Raw genomic sequence first — 19,715 nt, 5'->3', positions numbered from 1 at the left:
ATGGGAATTGGTTTTTAGAACCCATAGTGTAAGTTGGCCAATGGATTGGCAGGGAAAGACCCCGGGTAGTGTAAAGTGTGTTAAAGTCATTTAGGAAATAGTTAGGATTGAAGTCTCCTCGCACCATCTACATCCACTCACCTGAGGTGACAGGTACCTCCACACCATGCCATGTTTTATTATTTTTACTGATGCAAATGTTTGGAATGTGAGACGCATCATGACGTGGGTGTGACATTGTGCTTTATGTTCCATCTCTCCCTCCTGATGAGGAGTGATGATGAATTTGGTGATGGCAAATTTTGAAGTAGAGGGATTGATGACGAATTTGGTGTAGAAGGGAAATATGGGAAGACAAGAGGTAGTGACGAATTTGTAAAGGTGTAGATTTTGTAAATATGGGGTAAGGGCAAGGGTAGTGTAGGTGACAGGGGGGGGGGGGGTGACGTACGGTAGGGACGAGTTTTTCTCACTTCGCTCTCCGTACGCACTTCGCCTTGCATTGCCTTTATTGATGTGTACCCTTGAGACCTTACCCCTCGCTCATCTGTTTCCCCCCTTTTGTCTCCCACATGAGGACCTGTGCGCCATTGGGCGCCGAGGGGAGCGTGCGTGAGTCGGCCATTGTGCGCCCGAACCTCTCGCAACCACAGCTGTCTGCATTGATGCACCGCATTATGGACCACACGTCTGTGGCCGAGCACCACTTATGGACCCCATGGGTTGGGGCATGGCCCCTCTGCTGGAACCGGCCATGAAGGCCCGAAATCTTGCTGGCGGACCTTGATCACAGGGCATCGATGCCCCACAGGTGAACCACACTAGTCGGCCCTGTGGGCCATAAATAAAATAAATAAAAATGGACACGTTGGGTGCAAGTTTTATTGCAAATAGGCCGCCAGCAAAGGAAGATGACAACACCTGGAAGATAATAATAGCCAGCAGAGGGAGCCGAAGAGCAAGAGACCACCTGCAGGGTTAGGGGTTGTTGCTTTTATTTTATTCAATGAACAGTGGTGACTGCACCGATTGGTGCTTGAGGGTGTTTTGGTGCGTTTATGGGTGCTTTCAGGGTGCATCGATGCAGAGCAGACTGTCTCCCCCCCAGAAAGAACAATCACAGGTCCTGGGTTGCGTTTTGTAAATAAAAGTAGCGTCATTGTAAATAATGCTCCCCACCGTCAGTGTGTAGTTTGAAAACCATTCCGCGATTCGGTTAGCTGTGGGCGTGAGTCTGTTAGGTAGGGTGCAATGGAGCAGCGGGACATATTTATTTATGTTATAAAACTGTCGCACTCAGGGTCAGGTTAAAAGTAGAGGGAACTACACCTATGTGTCACACTAAGTTAAAGTTGTAGGGCCGGGCCGTGCCTAAGAGGAGGAGGGTGCAGTGGTGCGGATATGAGGATTGTTTTTTTTGATTGTGTGTATTGTATAGTAAAGTGTGGTAAAATATCGCCTTCCTGCCTCCAGTCTGTTGTATAAAAGTCAGAGGGCGTCCCGGTAGTTAATTCCAAAAGCATACATTGAAGGACACTATAATATCCCTGTTCAGTAGTTTATTTCCTTATTCTGTGTATTAGGTTAAGGCTTTGTCTTCCATTAAAATGACACTCCATTGCACCAAGTAAAAGAAATAGATTCCCTTCATCCTTCATCCCCATTCCCAAAAACCTCCATTTCCCCTCTCATGATTGCCAGGCCACAAGGGCCAATTACATTCCCTCCAAGAGCCGCCATTGGCCACGAGGCAAGGACGGGGAAGAAAGGCGTGTCTCCCCCTCATCATAGAGGGGAGGAGTGAACCCGCCCTTGCCGACCAATCCAGAACAAGGGGGTTTGGCTTGAGAGGGCGGGGAGAGAACGCTCGAGGAGGTTCGCAAAGGTTGAGGGGCGGGGCCTATATAACCCACCGCGGGATGCTCCCCAAGCAGATGAGCTTTTAAAGGAGACGAGGGGAGATGAGTCCAGACGAGCTTGGGAAAGGCAGAGAGGTTCGGAGTTCGGAGAGTTACGCAAGAGAGACGGCGGAGGTGGCAGATGCGTGACAAGAGCAGTCCACCAGAGTTCAGTTGAGAGGAAGAGAGGAGTTCTGGAAAGAAAAGAGCATAGCCAAGGAGCAGAAGGCGAATGAGAATCGGCGCGCCCTGCTCGCGGTACCAACCAGCACTCGGGGGCATCAGCGGCCGTCGAGGTCCAGCCCGACGTCCTGTGCGGGACCAAGCTCCAGCCAGCTCCGTTTGCAGGGACCGGACCCTTCCTCCCCCCTCCAGCCACCCACCTCCGCCATTCCCATCATCATTCCCCGCGTGAGTCCGTGTTCTGTTTGTTCTGTCCTGGGTATTTAAATAAGTCTGTTTAGATAAGTTAGCGAATTTGCACTGTGTCCCTAAAACCTTCTGTATATTATTTTCTTATCTTTCCTTCTTCCTTGGTTATTTTGAGCCTGTACATAGTAGGAATAAATTTAGTAGTATTATCAAACCTTTCTGTCTTCCGCTTTTTCTTCCTCTTCACATCCGTCGTCTTTGTCTTTTCCAAATTGAATATCTGTGGCGCGATCTGGCCAACGCTTGGGTTAATCGGGGTAAGTTGGAGTAACTGTCACGGTCGCGGTGTGACCTCCGCTCGGCCAAAGTAACATCTTGTCCGCGAACCGTAACAATATCGTACTTGGGAAAAATTACATTTAAAACCTATGGAATCGCCTACATTGTGAGAGAAAATCATAAATTATGTAATATTATACAGTACAGGAATGGTGTTGGGGTTGTGGTGAATGTGGACATGACACAGGCTTGATGGGCCGAATGACGTCCAGCTGTTTCAAGGTTTCTGTGTATTTCTAATTTCATACCAGCAGAGGTTTTTGGCGTGTGTGTGTGTGTGTGTGTGTGTGTGTGTGTGTGTGTGTGTGTGTGTGTGTGTGTGTGTGTGTGTGTGTGTGTGTGTGTGTGTGTGTGTGTGTGTGTGTGTGTGTGTGTGTGTGTGTGTGTGTGTGTGTGTGTGTGTGTGTGTGTGTGTGTGTGTGTGTGTGTGTGTGTGTGTGTGTGTGTGTGTGTGTGTGTGTGTGTGTGTGTGTGTGTGTGTGTGTGTGTGTGTGTGTGTGTGTGTGTGTGTGTGTGTGTGTGTGTGTGTGTGTGTGTGTGTGTGTGGCCGGATTTATTTAAGGACAACTGGGACACGTGCCTGGGGCCTCCACCACCCAACAGCTCATCCAGGATTATTTTCAGGATCTGCAGTCGATGCCTCTGCGCACAGTGACCACCTCTCCCCCATTGAGTCGCTGCCACAAGATTCTGCCAATGACGCGGAATCTGGTGATGCGTCAACGACAAAGAAGTCAAAATGCTGGAGGTGGTTCAGCAAGTGGAGAAAATCTCGTGGAGCACAGAAGGTGGTGGACAATGATGCTAAAGATTCTCCCGTAACCACCGACAAGGTATCGCAGTCACCTTTCATATCGTACTTGGGAAAAATTACATTTAAAACCTATGGAATCGGCTACATTGTGAGACAAAATCATAAATTATGTAATATTATACAGTACAGGAATGGTGTTGGGGTTGTGGTGAATGTGGACATGACACAGGCTTGATGGGCCGAATGACGTCCACCTGTTTCAAGGTTTTATACAGTACAGGTTTCACAATGTAGTCCACCTTTTCGTCTGCTTGGACGACATTCTCGTCGCCAGCACTTCCCGTGCGGAGCACCTCATCCACCTGCGCACGCTTTTTGAGCGCCTCCGCCAGCACGGCCTCATCATCAACCTGGCGAAATGCCAGTTTGGCGTGACGGTCGTCGACTTCCTGGGGCACCGCATCACGAAGCGCCGGGCCGTCCCACTGCCTACCAAGGTGGAGGCAGTCACAAGTTTCCCGCGCCCCCACTCCATCAAGGCCCTGCAGGAATTTTTGGGGATGGTAAATTTCTACCACCGGTTCATGCCTCGCGCCGCCCAACTCATGCACCCCCTGTACGAGGCCCTCAGGAGTAAGCCGGCCAAGCAGGACATCGCCTGGACCGAGGAGATGGACGGGGCGTTCACGGACGCTAAGCTGGCCCTCGCCAACGCGACCATGCTGGCGCACCCGGCACTCGACGCACCCATCACCCTCACCACGGACGCTTCCGAGTACGCGGTGGGCGCCGTGCATGTTCAGTGGGTCAACGGGGCTTGGCAACCGTTGGCCTTCTTCAGCCGGCAGCTTCGCCCTAACGAGCGCAAGTATAGCGCTTTCGACCGCGAGCGAGCTCCTCGGCCTTTACCTGGCCGTTCTCCACTTCTGCCATCTTTTAGAGGGCCGCCCGTTCACGGCGTTTGTGGACCACAAACCCCTGGTCTTCGCCATGGCCAAGGTTGCAGAGCCGTGGTCGGCCCGCCAGCAGCGCCACCTCTCCGCCGTGTCCGAATTTACGACGGACATCCGGCACGTCGCGGGCAAGGACAACGCTGTGGCCGATTGCCTCTCCCGGTCCGGCGCGAACGCGGTCCACCTCGGTGTGGACTTCGCCCGTATGGCGGCCGACCAGACCGCCGACCCCACGGTGCAAGCCCTCCAGACAGCGGACACAGGCCTGCGGTTGGCCGACGTCCCCTTCGAGGACACAGGCACAGTTCTCCTGTGCGACGTTTCCCTGGGTCAACCTCACCCCATCGTGCCCACCGGATGGCAGCGGCACATTTTTGACGCCCTCCACGGCCTTTCCCACCCGGGCCGGAAAGTGTCGCAGAAGCTCGTGGCAGCAAAGTTCGTCTGGCACGGGCTCTGTAAGGACGTCCGCGATTGGGCCAACGCCTGTGTCGCCTGCCAGCGCGCGAAGGTCCACCGGCACACCCAGGCCCCATTGGCACCATTCGACGTGCCCGCGCGGCGCTTCGACCACGTCAATGTGGACCTGGTGGGACCCCTTCCCTCCTCACGGGGCTTCACCCACCTCCTCACGATGGTGGACAGGACCACCAGGTGGCCGGAGGCCGTCCCGCTGGCATCAACAACATCCGCCGACATGGCGCAGGCCTTCATTGGCACCTGGATTGCCCGTTTCGGCGCTCCCTCGGACATCTCCTCCGACAGAGGCCCGCAATTCACCTCCGAGCTTTGGGGCACGGTCACCCAGGCCTTGGGGGTCAAGCTACACCGCACCACGGCCTACCACCCCCAAGCCAACGGCTTGTGCGAGCGGTTCCACCGCTCGATGAAGGCCGCTCTCAGGGCCAGCCTCCAGGACGACGGTTGGGCCGACAGGCTCCCGTGGGTCCTATTGGGCCTCCGAACGGCCCCTAAAGAGGACCTCAAGGCTTCCACCGCCGAGCTGGTCTACGGCCAGCCAATGCGCGTGCCGGGCGAGTTCATCCCTGACACCACCGGCCCCTGGTCCGCGGTTCGCAAACGCTCGGTCCTCCAGGAGGCCGCCAGGAGATTTGCCCCCGTGCCCACGTCCCACCACGGCTGCCCCCAACCCCACGTCCCCCCAGCACTTCGCAATGCGGAGTACGTTTTTATCCGGAACGACGCACACCGGGGACCTCAGAGATGTCATGATCGAGTCCCAGATTGTTGCGGAAGGGTCCATCAATGGTGTTCTATCGGGACATCATTACAATCGAGCCATTTGGACACACAAGCTCTGCTATGAAGCTCTCAGTCGTCTGATGATGCAGAAATTTCTTGATTCGTTACCACACGGAGAGTCAAGTGAAATTCTTATTGTTTTCGAAGATCTTTCAGTCGGTAACTCTGATGCCCGTCAATCGAGCTTCACAGCTGCCGTGGCGAAGTTCGACGAATGAACCCAAGAACAATCCAGAATGTATCCTACCTTCGCATTTTGGTTGTCGTATACCCAGATGGTGAGGAACTTGTTGTTCTACATCAGAGCGACCCGGGAGTCTGACTGGGAAGCGCATCTGACCATGGAGCGATTGTTATTGCCTTGGTTCGATGCACACGATCGCATCAATTATGCGAGATATGCGACTGTGTACTACGTTGAAATGATGGCCTTACCTCACTCTCATACGCAATGTTACGAGGAGATCAAACAGCCTGGGCAGTGGACAGTCCAGCGGCAGGGTGATCACGGCTTCACGTCAATCGCTGGTGATCAGGCCATTGAACAGACCATCAATGGGGAATGTAAAACTAAAGGAGGGATCCGGAATTTCACCCTTCACCACAGTGCTGTTGAACGCTGGACAATGTCTCGGAACGAACGAGCCGCTATTAGCACCAAGTGTCAAACCGTGGCCGGTGTCTCTGTTGACTGTCGTGTGCGAAAGGATCTTGACAAGTGTTGCACTGAAAGAGATAACTGTCGCATTGATGATGTGATTCGTACTGTCGAATCTATGGTCAACCCATTTGATCCGAATCCGAACCTTGTCAGCATAAGTTCTGGTTGTGTTGCTACAGATGAGGTGAAACATGATCTTCTCTTAGCTCATGATGTGGGTGAGTCCCTCCTGCAGGAATTAGTGTCTTCTCGTGTAATCGAGAACATGAAGGACTTCTACTCACCAATCAAAACCCAAAATCTGGAGACGTTTGCTGACTTGAGGAGGCCTCCTAAAGGTGGGAGCAAAGGTCTCACGGCCTTGCGGTCGGATTACAAACTGCTGGCGAGGTTTCTCATCATCGCTCAAACCCGTCAGCTTGACTTGAGAGGTGTTTTGTCCTCTTCACTTAGTCCCATTTCCTTACCCTTGTCTACATGTGATGGGAGTTTAGCTAAAACCGCGAAGTCTGCGCTACTGGATAGCATTGAGAAGAAGGTTGAGGGACTGGCCGTTTCCTGTTCAAGTGGATCAGCCCTCATGATCGACGCCATGGGTTTGATACACGGCCTTGGCCGCATTCCTGATACTTTTGGTGATTTAGCAAACCTTGTGGTCGGTGTCATCGTCCAGCTGATGAGATTCAAGTCCACTCGGGCCGACTTCATTTGTGATCGGTACCCGGAAATCTCCATCAAAAACGCCGAGCGCTCTCGTCGGTGCAGCGAGACCGGGACAAATTTCTTTCACCTCTATGGCAGTTCTCAGAAGGTACCATCACAGTGGAAAAAATTCATTGGGGATGGCAGAAACAAAGAGGCCTTGTTCAAATTCTTGTTTGAGACCTGGCAATCTCACCCCCTGCCTCATTGTAATCAGGACTACTCTCTTTTCGTCACCCACGGTCAGGAATGTCATGAGCTCAGTGTGTCCACGCAGGCGACTCAGTCACCTGATGTCCGTGTCGTATCAGAGCTGTTCTGTGACCATGAAGAGGCTGATACCACACTGTTGCTTCATGCGAAACATGCAAGTCAGAGCCACGACAGTGTCGTGATACACAGTCCTGACAGTGATGTAGCCATCATAGCGATCAGCTTGTGGAAGGACAGTCAGACACGGTTATTGTTTTCTACCGGCCACAAGAACACAAGGGTACTCGATATTGGAACCGTGAGGGCTACATTGGGCGAGTCTGTGTGCGACGGTCTGATTGGTTTACACGTTTTCACTGGCTGCGACTCGGTCAGCTCATTCAAAGGGAAAGGAAAACGTCATCCTTTCACCATGTTGTGCGACAGTGCAGATTTTCAAACAGCTTTCACAGAGCTGGGCTCATCGTTTTTCTTGTCTGAGGAAACCGAATCGGTGTTACAGAAGTTTGTTGTGGCCTTGTATACCAGTCAATTCTCAAGGTCGGACCTCTATGAAGCGAGGTATAAACTCTTCTGTCTGTCCTCATCGCCAAACGAAGCGACTCTTCCGCCGACTAAAGATGCCCTACATCAACATTCACTGAGAGCTGCCTACCAATCCTGTATACATCGGAGTTCCTTCGTCCCATTGATGCAGGCCCCCTCCCCACAAGAGCATGGCTGGGTGGTTGACGGAGAGGATTTGGGGATTGTGTGGATGACTCGCGCACCCGCTCCTAAATCAGTACTGGAAGCGGTGGCATGTTCCTGTAAGAAAACTAAATGTACGTCTGGTCGCTGTTCATGCCTAAATTCTGGCCTTTCATGCACAGACATGTGTTTGTGCCTAGAGTGTGACAACGGTACCAATATGACGACGGAAAATGCATTCGAAAATGGGTCCGGGAGTGATGACAGCGACATAGAAAACGACCATGAGCATTTCAATATTTGAGCTGTTGAAATCTGATGCCCAATGCCCATATATGGTTGTGATTTACGGTGTTTTTAAGGTTTCTCCGTTGTTCACTCTATATTGTTTTTTACCTGTATTGTTTGAGAAACGTTTTTGTAAGTACGGTACGGTACTAATAAACATGCTGTGAATAGCTCTGACTGTCAGCACAGCCTACTGTTTTCCCTAATTCACCTCAAGGATCTTGAGCAATGCTCGCTCCATGACCATCCATTTCATTCCGCGGTTGTTCACTTCGTGGGTGAGTTACCAACCTCAAGAGTGTTCAGGAGGATCAATTTATCTTCAGTGAACCGCCCAAGCCCAACGTACAGTGTATCCGCTTATCGCATATCAACCCTTTTGCCAATCAAAATTAAGCAGTGTACACAGAATGGTTTTAGCATATTATACAATTATATGAGGGATTTACACGAGGGGGGGGGGGGGGGGGACCAATGACCGGACGTTTTTTTTTAAAATCTTCATTTACCCGAGAGGGGGTCATCCCCGGGAAAAATTTTGAAAGCTAGATTGCCTGAGATGCGATCTGTGGCCATATTGCGCCCGTTGCTGAAGTTGCAGCTAAGCCTGAATAGTTTCTTGTTATTTTTGAAAAATGTCATGGCCCTGAGGGGGGATGGCCCCGTGGACACCCCTGGAAATTTTTTGAAAGTTAGATTGCCTGAGATTGCCGAGGGGGGGGGGGGTGACATGGCACCATGCCCCCCCTCGCTACGCCACTGGGGTTGGAAATTCAACACCGGATGATCAGAAGGGCCTTTTCACATCCCCCGGCTGCTGGCGGCACGTTTATAGTCCTCATATAATCGTATAAATGCCGCAGTAAAGATGTTTTCTTTTTAAAGGTATTTTGTCGAAAGGGATAAACTACTTTATCTGTAAGGGCCTCCATACCCTTAATGGGCAAGAGTTGGACGGAGAACTTTTTCTCCGATGTTTGGTGTACCAACAGTTAGCATCAGCTGAAATTTCACCTCGCACCCATTCCGCGGAACGAAATTTCATTTCTAGGCCCTTACCAAGGTTTTGCTACCGGGTTGGTATTTTCTAACATTCGCCCAGATGGTTTTGACTGCTGGAGGCTCCCGTTCTGGGAAACGTTCCGCATCACAAGTTCGCTGTAAACTTCCAGTTTCGTGAAAGGTTGTAACCACGAAGGTCCGCTGTTGTCGTAAGTTGAACCATCTTTTCAATGAATCAGACTATCTATAAACCCATACACTGTAGGCCCATCTTAAATACCCATCTTAAACAAAGGATGATGCAACCGACGATTACCAGACCAGCTTCACAATTTTACATGATCAACTTGGCAGTCGACAAGTAATGCGTCCATTTAAAACCGTCTTGCACCGATTAGCCAAACTTGTAAAAATGCAATTTGAACTTGTCATTTTCAATGAACATGTACTCGGTCATGTGTGACAGCAATGATGCATGAAAGGTATCAATGGCAAGCTGAGGATCTCCTCATAATTGGTAAACCACATGTAAATTGTCAAACTAAATAACCTTTGCATATTAACCCCTTGAATTCGGATTACCTTTTTTTTGATACGCCCTGTATATACACCTGATGCGTATTAGTGCACATGAATGATGGCCGTCATGTATTCTTCCTGAATGCTGTTTGAGATTCATTCAGATTAAACTCGGATCGAGAAAGTGGTTGTGAGACTGATTTTACAACAGACCCCAAAGATCCAGAGACCCCAAAAGACTCAAATGATCCAAAGGATCCTGTGAAACCAGAAGACCCAAATAACCCAAAAGACCCTGAGGACTCCGAAGACCTAAGAGAAGAGTAATTATGTCTCTTTCATTGGAGTTGTCGATGGTGGCTTGCAAAGTGAACCTCGAGGGTGGTGTACAGAAGCGGTTTTATTTTTTTTTTGCATCACAATAAATACAAGGCGCATGGAGGTGAAACTACTGGTGGGACCGACTGGTCTTGACATCATATACATGTGACCTTGATTGCTACCTGTTTCCCACTTCAGAACTCGAAGCTCGGACAGCTTTCCCAGATGAGTACCTCCCTCAATATCTTCGGGTCAAGAATCAACACCTCACTTTGGAGGATTCATTTATGACCTGAACATTCGTCTCGCATATCAGTGGTATGATGTGAAGGTAAGGTACCATGAGGAAGTAAAATGTTTGATTACTTTGCACAAGATATTTGATAAAGGAAGAGGTTATATTATTTATTTGTTTCGGCAAGTAGAAAATCAGACTGAGGTGTACACATTAATGGGGAGATGAAGAAGCATACATGTGACAGACAATGCTCATTATACAGATGAAATAAATCATTCCAGTTGCCCATGAGGTTCCCCATTCGGTGATGGGTAACCAGCTGTCGTAAGCTACGACTACTTGTGAGACACTTTCCTGATGCCTATTAGTGCACATGAATGATGGCTGTTATGTATCGTTACGAATTTGGGTAGTGATATATGTAGAGCAGAGTAGATCTGAGTAGGTAACATGCTTCGAGATGTCGCGATAGGGAATCTACCTGTAATAAATCATGTGTAGGCGGTTTGTCGGCTAAGATGTACGACTGTGAATCTACCAGGAGATTCGTGTGTAAAGTAGTGCAGGGAATAATGAGTAGAGCCCTTGGACGTCTCACCTGGTCATCAAACCTTTGTCCCTTATGGCACTGCAGACCACATAGGCATTAGTTAGGACCTTTAGTACAACATTTATGACGCCCTTCCCCCTGACATGACTTAGGAAGAAATCGGGCTAGGACATCGCCACAATTGGCCACCACCATTTCCACCTCCGAGAGGCCTATCCGCCTCGCATAGCACCTGCTATAACACCAGGAGTAAGGGACGGGAGTTGGAGTGACGCAGTGGGCGTGACCTGAGCGAGCCGGCGAGTCGGGGGAGGCTCTGATTGGCAGAGCAGTGCGCCAAAGCTGACGTCATCGGCCAGATATATTAACAGCGCCGGACGCCTTTGCTGGCAGTTGGATCGAGAGCTCGTGTGCGCATTTGAGCAGGAGTTGAGCAGGAGGACTGTGAGTTCGAGCCACGAGAGTTGGAGTTCAGATCGGAGATCCGAGTTGAGAGTTGATTGACGAGTGAAAGAGTTCAGAGGTGACAGCAAGAGCGCGCGGAACGGAACGCCATTTTCGGGCAGTTCGAGTTCAGAACGAGAGAGTTCGTTTGAGGTGTGTGTTACATATTTATGTGAATGTATGTGAATTACAATTCAGGTCTTTGCTTATCAATGTGTAGTCGATTAAGGGTTGTTGTGATTGGAGGGTCAGGAGCCCTTCTGGGAAAAAAGAGACCGGAAACGGAAGAAGAAAGACACGAGGTCCGGAGAAGCGAGGAGGCTTCTTCTTCCTCGCCCAGCTCGGACGACGAGTGGGGATCGATAGTGAACCGCGTGGAAAAGCTGCGTTCCCAAGCCCATCTGGCGAGAGGAGTTACCGGGACGTGTAACTACCCTTTTGAGACGTCCAGCTGCCGTGGGGCCGGGCACAGACTCAGCGTCTGGCACCTTTCGCCGCCCCGTCTACAAGGACGTGTACGTGTCGCACTTTGGGGCCTAAAACGCCTTGCAAGCGGCGTGTTGCTTTGCCTGCTTTACAGTACCCGCCTTGCTTGGCCAGGAGGGGTGAACTACAGCCGCGATTCCCGGTACAGTACGTGTCCGGTGGAAGCACGTCCGCCCGGGGTTCGTTCAACCGCCCGTGTGCGGCGAAGCCGACCATCAGCTTGGTCAGGAGGGGCCCAGAGACATTGTGAGGGACAGAGACCAAAGGGGTCGTGAGTACCAAAAGGGGACACACGTATGTAAGATGGCCATCTTCATCAGCTAGGGGATTGATTGTTGATTGTGAATTGTTGAGGGTTGAGTGCTCGGGGAATATATCCTTGATTGTATCATTGTAAAGGTATTGTATTGTATTGTATCATTACCATTGAAAATATATCATTGAAAATCATTCTTTCTTGGTTGGAATTCATATTGAGTGCGTTACGAAAGCGCATACATAGTAAATCTTTCTGGCGAAGTTCCTCTCACGGTCCGGGGGTCACCGAGACCAGGTAGTCACCGGGAGGACCACGTAACATGTGCACGAGGAGAGTTGGCAGATCCCAAGTGCAGAGAGAGAGCCCGAGTTGTGTTGGCAGTTCGCAGTTCGCAGAGTTGGCAGTTGAGCCACAAGGAGTTGTTGAATGCCAGTTCCCGAACGCCATTGGGCAATCGAGTCGATACGAGGAGTTGTCTTCAGCAGCCCGGTCGAGTCGTTCAGAGATCCCGTCCCGAGTTGGGCTGAGGTGTAGCCCGAGTGGAGCAGTGCTGGTGCTTTGGAGCTTGGTGCACGGACCTCTTGTGCAGCGGTGAGGGCGTTGGCTCGGGCTGAGCGGGGCGTGCGAGGCGGACAGAGGATTCCTCCATGCCGGAGTTTGGAGCTGCGTTGGACGGACAAGACGACGAGACAGATAAGCCCGAGCTCCGCGTACACTGCACACGACGTGACGTGTTCTTTTTGTTAATTCATATTCTCTCGTCTTGTATTTGATATCTGTTGTGTGTGGCATCCCAATTTAGCTACCTTATTTTATTATCGGCGCGTATTTTCCTGTCCTTGCTTTTCCCAATAAACCATTGCATTACTTTTTGTACAAATACCTGAACGCAGTTTCCTGATTGATTTGATAGTTAAGGCTGCAGGGACTTGCGCCTCTTCCCTCCATTCCACGCGCTTAGGTGTTTTAGATTTTGGAAACCGCCATTGAGTTTCCGCCTCGGAGTGAAAGCCTTCGTGATCGGCATCCGCGACCGCCAGATATTAATTTTGGCGGTTGTGCGACAGTATTCTTCCTTAGATGCTGTTTGAGATCGATTCAGATTAAACTCGGATCGAGAAAGCGGTTGTGAATGATTTTACAACAGACCCCAAAGATCCAGAAGACCCAAATGATCCAAAAGATCCCGTGAAACCAGAACACCCAAAAGGCCCTGAGGACTCCGAAGACCTAAAAGAAGAGTAATTATGTCTCTTACATTGGAATTGTAGATGGTGGCTTGCAAACTGAACCTCAAGGGTGGTGTACAGAAGCGGTTATTTTTTTTATTTTTTTCATCACGATCAACACAAGGCGCATGGATGTGAAATTCACTGCAAGGCATGTTCAACGTGCGCAGAGTAAACCGAGTGTTCATTTACGTCTGCAGGATGTCGAATAAATAAAGGATATAAGCACACCTGACACTCGGCCCAGGCTTCAGACTTTGGCACGATCACGAGGCTGCACCGTCAAATAAACTGTTCCAACCCGTCATTCTTGACGGGCAAAAGCCCTATATATACTAGTTTTAAATAATTAATTTACTAATCACATGGTTTGTCTTCCTCAATCCTCACCAATGTTTCATTTACTCATCACATGGTTTGCACCTTCCTCACCAACCCCGGAGACCGAAGCGGTTTTCCTTGTCCGCAGATCTGCAGTGGATGCCTCGACGCACGGTGACCTGCTCTCCCACATTGAATCATTGCCACAAGATTCTGCCAATGACGCGGAATCTGATGGTGAAGCAGCGGAATCTGATGGTGATGCGTCAACGTTAAAGAAGAAGTCAAAATGCTGGAGAAAAAGGTGGAGGTGGTTCAGAAAGTTGACAGTCTCTGAACCACCCACAGGATGGAGCCCAGAAGGTGGTGGACGAACATGCTAAAGATTCTCCCGTAACCACCGACAAGGTCTTGCAGTCACCTTTATACCGTACTTGGGAAAAAATACATTTAAAACCTTTGGAATTGACTACATCATGAGCGAAAATAATAAATTTTGTAATATTATACAGTACAGGGATGGTGTTGGGTGTTGGGTACTGATTGGCCACCGACAAATGGCATGAGAGAGAAAGGTGATGCGGCCATTGGTGGAGGGTTGAGCCTGCAATGTTGGCCGGCAGGGATATAGATGGAGAGATAGAGATGAGAGAGAGAGATGAGAGAGAGAGAGATGAGAGAGAGAGATGACAGAGAGAGATGACAGAGAGAGATGACAGAGAGAGATGACAGAGAGAGATGACAGAGAGAGATGACAGAGAGAGATGACAGAGAGAGATGACAGAGAGAGATGACAGAGAGAGATGACAGAGAGAGATGACAGAGAGAGATGACAGAGAGAGATGACAGAGAGAGATGACAGAGAGAGATGACAGAGAGAGATGACAGAGAGAGATGACAGAGAGAGATGACAGAGAGAGATGACAGAGAGAGATGACAGAGAGAGATGGAGATGGAGATAGAGATAGAGATAGAGATAGAGATAGAGAGAGGGAGAGAGAGAGAGAGAGATAGAGAGAGAGAGAGAGAGAGAGAGAGAGAGAGAGAGAGAGAGAGAGGACGTCAAGATTGATTGACAAAAAGTGAAGGAGACCGACATTTTCTCTCTCTAATGCCTGAATTATCGGCGCGATAATTATCTGCTCGTTGAAGAGACCTTGGTGCTTGGACCTCGTTCGTGCCTGCCCTGATGCTTTCATTCACCTCGACCTTCTCTCCTTTGACCCGAACGTTGGGTGCATCGCAGCTTCGTGCCGAATTCGGGAGGACATTCCACGGCTGGTGAAGTGGGTTACACGCCCGCTCGCGCGCTTGGTGCGAGAGGTCTATCAAGGCCTTTCTTCCCGCCGACCGGAGCTATCCATCCATCCCAGAACCATTATCCCTGACGATCCCTGACACTGCCAGACAGAGATAAGCTTAAAGTACACGACGCGATTTCTTTTTTAAATTCTCCTTTGTTCCGCGTATAAGTCAGGTGTGGGGACGTCCCGAATAGGAATCGTAGTTATTTACTGGTGCGTTTTATTTTGTATTATTGGGTCCCATTTAATAAATATTTATTTTTGGAAAAAATTATTCCATTTTTGTTCGTGAGTTACTTTCCACAGGGTTGAAGGCGGCCGCACGGGACTGACAGGTAAGAGCTCTTGCCGCTTCTTCCTCTTCCCTCCTTCCTCCTGCGCATGTATAGCCAATCCGCCATTGCCATTGGAGTTAAAGCTCGTTTTGGCCATCCGCGATTCCCGGTCTTCATTGAGGGGCAATCGCGTGACAAATGTTGTTGAGGAGTGGGATTTGAACCCTATCGAATAAAACTGGTGTCAAGGAGTGCAGAGAATTTGGAGTGACATTCTTTTTTAGTCTGAGGCGATATAAATTGTATTGTCGATTGGTGTGTGTGAGACGCGAATGGCGCATCATTAAATTGAAATTGATTCCTGAGGTAAACTACGCGCGGGCACTACCTTGGGCACGAGAATGCCGGACGGCCATGAAACTACTGTGTCGGTGCGTCATCTCGCTCCTTGTGGGGAATCCGACGAGTAAGTCGAGAACGGAGGTTCCTTCGGCGAAGTCTCTGTGTCCTTCCAGGTCACTTGACCCGGACAGAGCCGTGATACCGATCCGGTCACCTGGACTGACAAGAGCGCAGACTGAGGAAGACATGGGTAAACCAACTGACAGCTCGGATGTATATAGAACCTGCACGGGGAGAGCCGTCGTCCGGACCGCTTTGGGTGGAAGTAACTCCTTGACAGGTGTTCCTGCTATAATTGATTGCTTATTAGTACTATGTGTATTCTGCGAAAAAGGCTTACTTGCAATGTTTTTGCTCTCTGGGAGGATTGTCGTGAAACGTACGAACTCTAAATCATAAGTTATAACCCAGGTGTAGTAACATCTCATGCCCACTGAAGTGCTCTTATAAATATCCATCCGCTGAAAGCGTGGGGCAGACCTGTGCCCATTACGTGCTTACTTAGGATGGTGAGGAAATCATATTTGCATGGGGTACTTCATTGTACCCGATCATACTTCATTGTACCCGATATTATGCAGTACGTTTACAAAAAAAAGGTAATCCGAATTCAAGGGGTTAATATGCAAAGGTTATTTATTTTGACAACTTACATGTGGTTTACTAATTAAGAGGAGATCCTCAGCTTTCCATCGATACCTTCCATGCATCATTGCTGTCACACATGACCGAGTATATGACATTGAAAATGACAAGTTCAAATCGCATTTTTACAAGTTTGGCTAATCGATGCAAGTCAGGATAATTGGTGCAAAATGAACGTCAGATGTGAAATTTTCTCAGGAATGATTGGCCTTTATGCACCCACAACTTCACCATGTCCACCTCCCCTTTCAACACAAAGCTCACAGCGGCGGAGCATGCCCTGAACTGCTCGTCTCACCATAGCCGGGTCATTGCGCAAAGCATCCACTTCATGTCGAATACAGCCCTGCAATTCGTCAAGATCACGGGGAGGAGTTACGAACACCTCGTTCTTTAAATGTCCCCAAAGGAAATAATCACATGGTGTGAGGTTAAGGTGACCTTGGCGGCCATTCCACTGCATGGTTGAGGGCGATGACTCGGTCTCCAAAGAGTTCCTTCAGTCGATCTCGGACAGCGATAAGATGATGTGCTGGGACGCCGTCTTGGGCCCACCAGAGATACCTGAAGACACCACGAACCTGTCGCTAAAAGTTCTCCTCCAGCTGTGGTAAAACTTCATCATTGCTCATCTGCAGATACCTGTTACAATTGACATTCCTTTGAAAGAAAAATGGTCGGATCACCTGACCACTTCCACAAAGTCCCAACCAAACAGTCGACTTTTGTTGATTCATGTTGGTGTCAAAAATAAATTCCGGGGGGTGTCCTGTCGGTGCATATTCAAGAACATTATGGGTATTGACCTTGCCCTCTATGGCGAAAGCAGCTTCATCGCCGATAACGAGATACCGCAGGAAATTGACATCTGCTTCACAACGTGCTATCAACCATCTGGCAAGCACCAGCCTCCTGGCAAAACCCCCTGGCGTAAGTTGATGCCGGATGTGAAACCGATATGGATGTTGGTGGAGGTCCAGTCTTGTGATTTGGTTGAATGTTGCCGAAGACAATCCCATCCCATTTCGTCTTGCGCTGGTATCCCGAGGATGCTCCAAAACTTGCTGCCTGACTGCTGCAATGTTCATTTCCGATCGCCCAGTGCGCCTCCGACCAGAATTCCTCCTTGTTGCCGTTGAGGCTCGTGCCATGCTCTTGGTATTTTCTAACATTCGCCCAGATGGTTTTGACTGCTGGAGGCTCCCGTTCTGGGAAACGTTCCCTGAACGCATCACAAGTTCGCTGTAAACTTCCAGTTTCGTGAAAGGTTGTAACCACGAAGGTCCGCTGTTCAGTCGTAAGTTGAACCATCTTTTCAATGAATCAGACTATCTATAAACCCATACACTGTAGGCCCATTTTAAATACCTATCTTAAACAAAGGATGATGCAACCGACGATTACCAGACCAGCTTCACAATTTTACATGATCAACTTGGCAGTCGACAAGTAATGCGTCCATTTAAAACTGTCTTGCACCGATTAGCCAAACTTGTAAAAATGCAATTTGAACTTGTCATTTTCAATGAACATGTACTCGGTCATGTGTGACAGCAATGATGCATGAAAGGTATCAATGGTAAGCTGAGGATCTCTTCATAATTGGTAAACCACATGTAAATTGTCGAACTAAATAACCTTTGCATATTAACCCCTTGAATTCGGATTACCTTTTTTTTGATACGCCCTGTATATACACCTGATGCGTATTCGTGCACATGAATGATGGCCGTCATCCATATCCATATGGCTACTCCATATCTCCACGAATCTTCTCAAGATGATTGCAATAAACGAGCAGCTCATCAGAAACGGCAGTTTCCTTTGCCAACCGGGGAAAGTGGTACATATCTCTGCGGCCGAGGGTTTCCCTGTGCATAGTCGCCTTGGTTACAAATGTGCCAATCACTTTCTTTGCTTTAATCAGCGTCATATGGTCACCCTGGAGTTGTTTGTTGACATCATTCAGCACACTGAATATGTCCGTGAGGTAAGCCACATCATGCGCGATCGCATTCACTTTCTCCGATAGCTCCGTATCAATTTCCAGCAGAAACTTGACCATTGTTGAGAAGAGTGCATGGAAACGGGTCAAACAAGTGCCTTTGGACAATCATCGAACTTCGGTATGCAACAGGAGCCACTCGAATGCCTCATCGTTCTCCTGGCAAAGCTGACGAAACAGCCGATCATGCAGAGACGACACCTTGATTTTATTCACTGCTTTGATTACTGTTTGGAGTGATGTATGAAGTCTGGTGCTGAGAGCTTTTGCTGCAAGATGCTGGCGGTGCACGACACAGTGAATGGCGAACACGGACGGTACCTGGTTCTTCAGAAGTGCAATAAAACCACGCTGGCGGCCAACCATCGCTGGTGCCCCGTCCGTCGCGCAAGCGAGAATGTTCTCCATCGGTATGTTTTGATCAGGAAAGTACTTCTCCAATGTTTGGAAGATGGAAGAACCCTTTGTATCGGTCTGGAGAGAGCGGGCAAGCAGCATTTCTTCCACCATTTCCTGATCACGGATGAAGCGAACGTCGCAGAGTAACAGAGCTTCACTGTCACACAAAGTGGACTCATCCAGCTGGATGGCGAAGTGTGTGCTTCTCAGCTCACTACACAGCTTATCTTCTACATCTGATGATATTTCATCAATCCGCCTGGCCATGGAATCATTGCTGAGCGCAATCGATGAGAGAACTGGATTCGGATCCTGGCCCATAACGGTTTTTATCACTTCCCCAACAGCTGGTTTGATCAACTGTTCGCCGATTGAATACGGTTTTCCAGATCTGGCGATGAGCAATGACAGCTTATACGACGCTTCCAGTCCTGTATCCATGAGCTCTTGGCTGGCTTTGAACATCGTCGTTACCGTGGATCGCTTCTCAAATTTCTCTTTCAGCGATTGGAAATAGCTGACCTCTGCGCGAGCCTTATTTCTGTGCTTTTTACTCAAGTGCTCGCTCAGTCGAGATGGTTTCATTGCTTCATTGGACAGCGTGATACCACACAACAAACACATCGGTAATTGTTTGTTCGTCGGAGATGGAATGAATCCATACTTGATGTATTCAACGGAATACTGACACTTTTTCTTTGAGGCCGACATCTTGAAGCCGACCGGACGTGAAGCTTTTTTGAATAACGAAATCAACACACCAAAATGTTGAAAGACGAACACCAGCGCTAACACTGACTGTTCATACCTTGCCCAATGTCTGTGCTGGCCAGGCCAGGCTGTAAAGTTGAACCAGGCACGTTGAATAGCCCAGCACGAATAGAGTGTATTATATCCCGCATAAAAAGATTCTTGCAAGCCGATTGGTTGAAATGGCACCACGTGACAAAAATTAGTGTTGTTCTATTGGCCGCATTGGCCGTCGTTATGGAAGCGGCCAATAGTATTTCGCTGGTGTCATGCACATGTTTTTTTTGCGTGAGCATGTATGGACAAGAAAATACCTACACGACATCAGCAAACATGTGATCATAAAAACCATGCAGAGGGGGAAAGAATGTGGTCGTTGATTGGATGGCCAATTTGCCGAATGGCGCCGGGTAACCTGTTCAAGCCTTAGTCA

General features: G+C 49.2%; 1 protein-coding gene across 1 annotated transcript; it reads right to left on the bottom strand.

The window, feature by feature from the left end:
* Window positions 1–18,241: 18,241 nt before the first annotated feature.
* Window positions 18,242–19,247, bottom strand: LOC144893706 (protein FAM200C-like). The gene has a single exon (XM_078785073.1). It carries the CDS (start codon window positions 19,241–19,243, stop codon window positions 18,242–18,244), a length of 1,002 nt encoding a protein of 333 aa, XP_078641199.1. The 5' UTR covers window positions 19,244–19,247.
* Window positions 19,248–19,715: the final 468 nt, after the last annotated feature.

The sequence above is a fragment of the Myxine glutinosa genome, chromosome 9 (assembly GCF_964187855.1).
Source record: "Myxine glutinosa chromosome 9, kmMyxGlut1.1, whole genome shotgun sequence".
NCBI lineage: Eukaryota > Metazoa > Chordata > Myxini > Myxiniformes > Myxinidae > Myxine > Myxine glutinosa.
The sequence above is the reverse complement of the archived record's forward strand: the minus strand, read 5'-3'. Positions and strand labels throughout refer to the sequence as shown.

Excerpts from the sequence above, each read along its gene's own strand:
- LOC144893706 (XM_078785073.1), bottom strand. The coding sequence starts at position 19,243 with ATGTCGGCCTCAAAGAAAAAGTGTCAGTATTCCGTTGAATACATCAAG.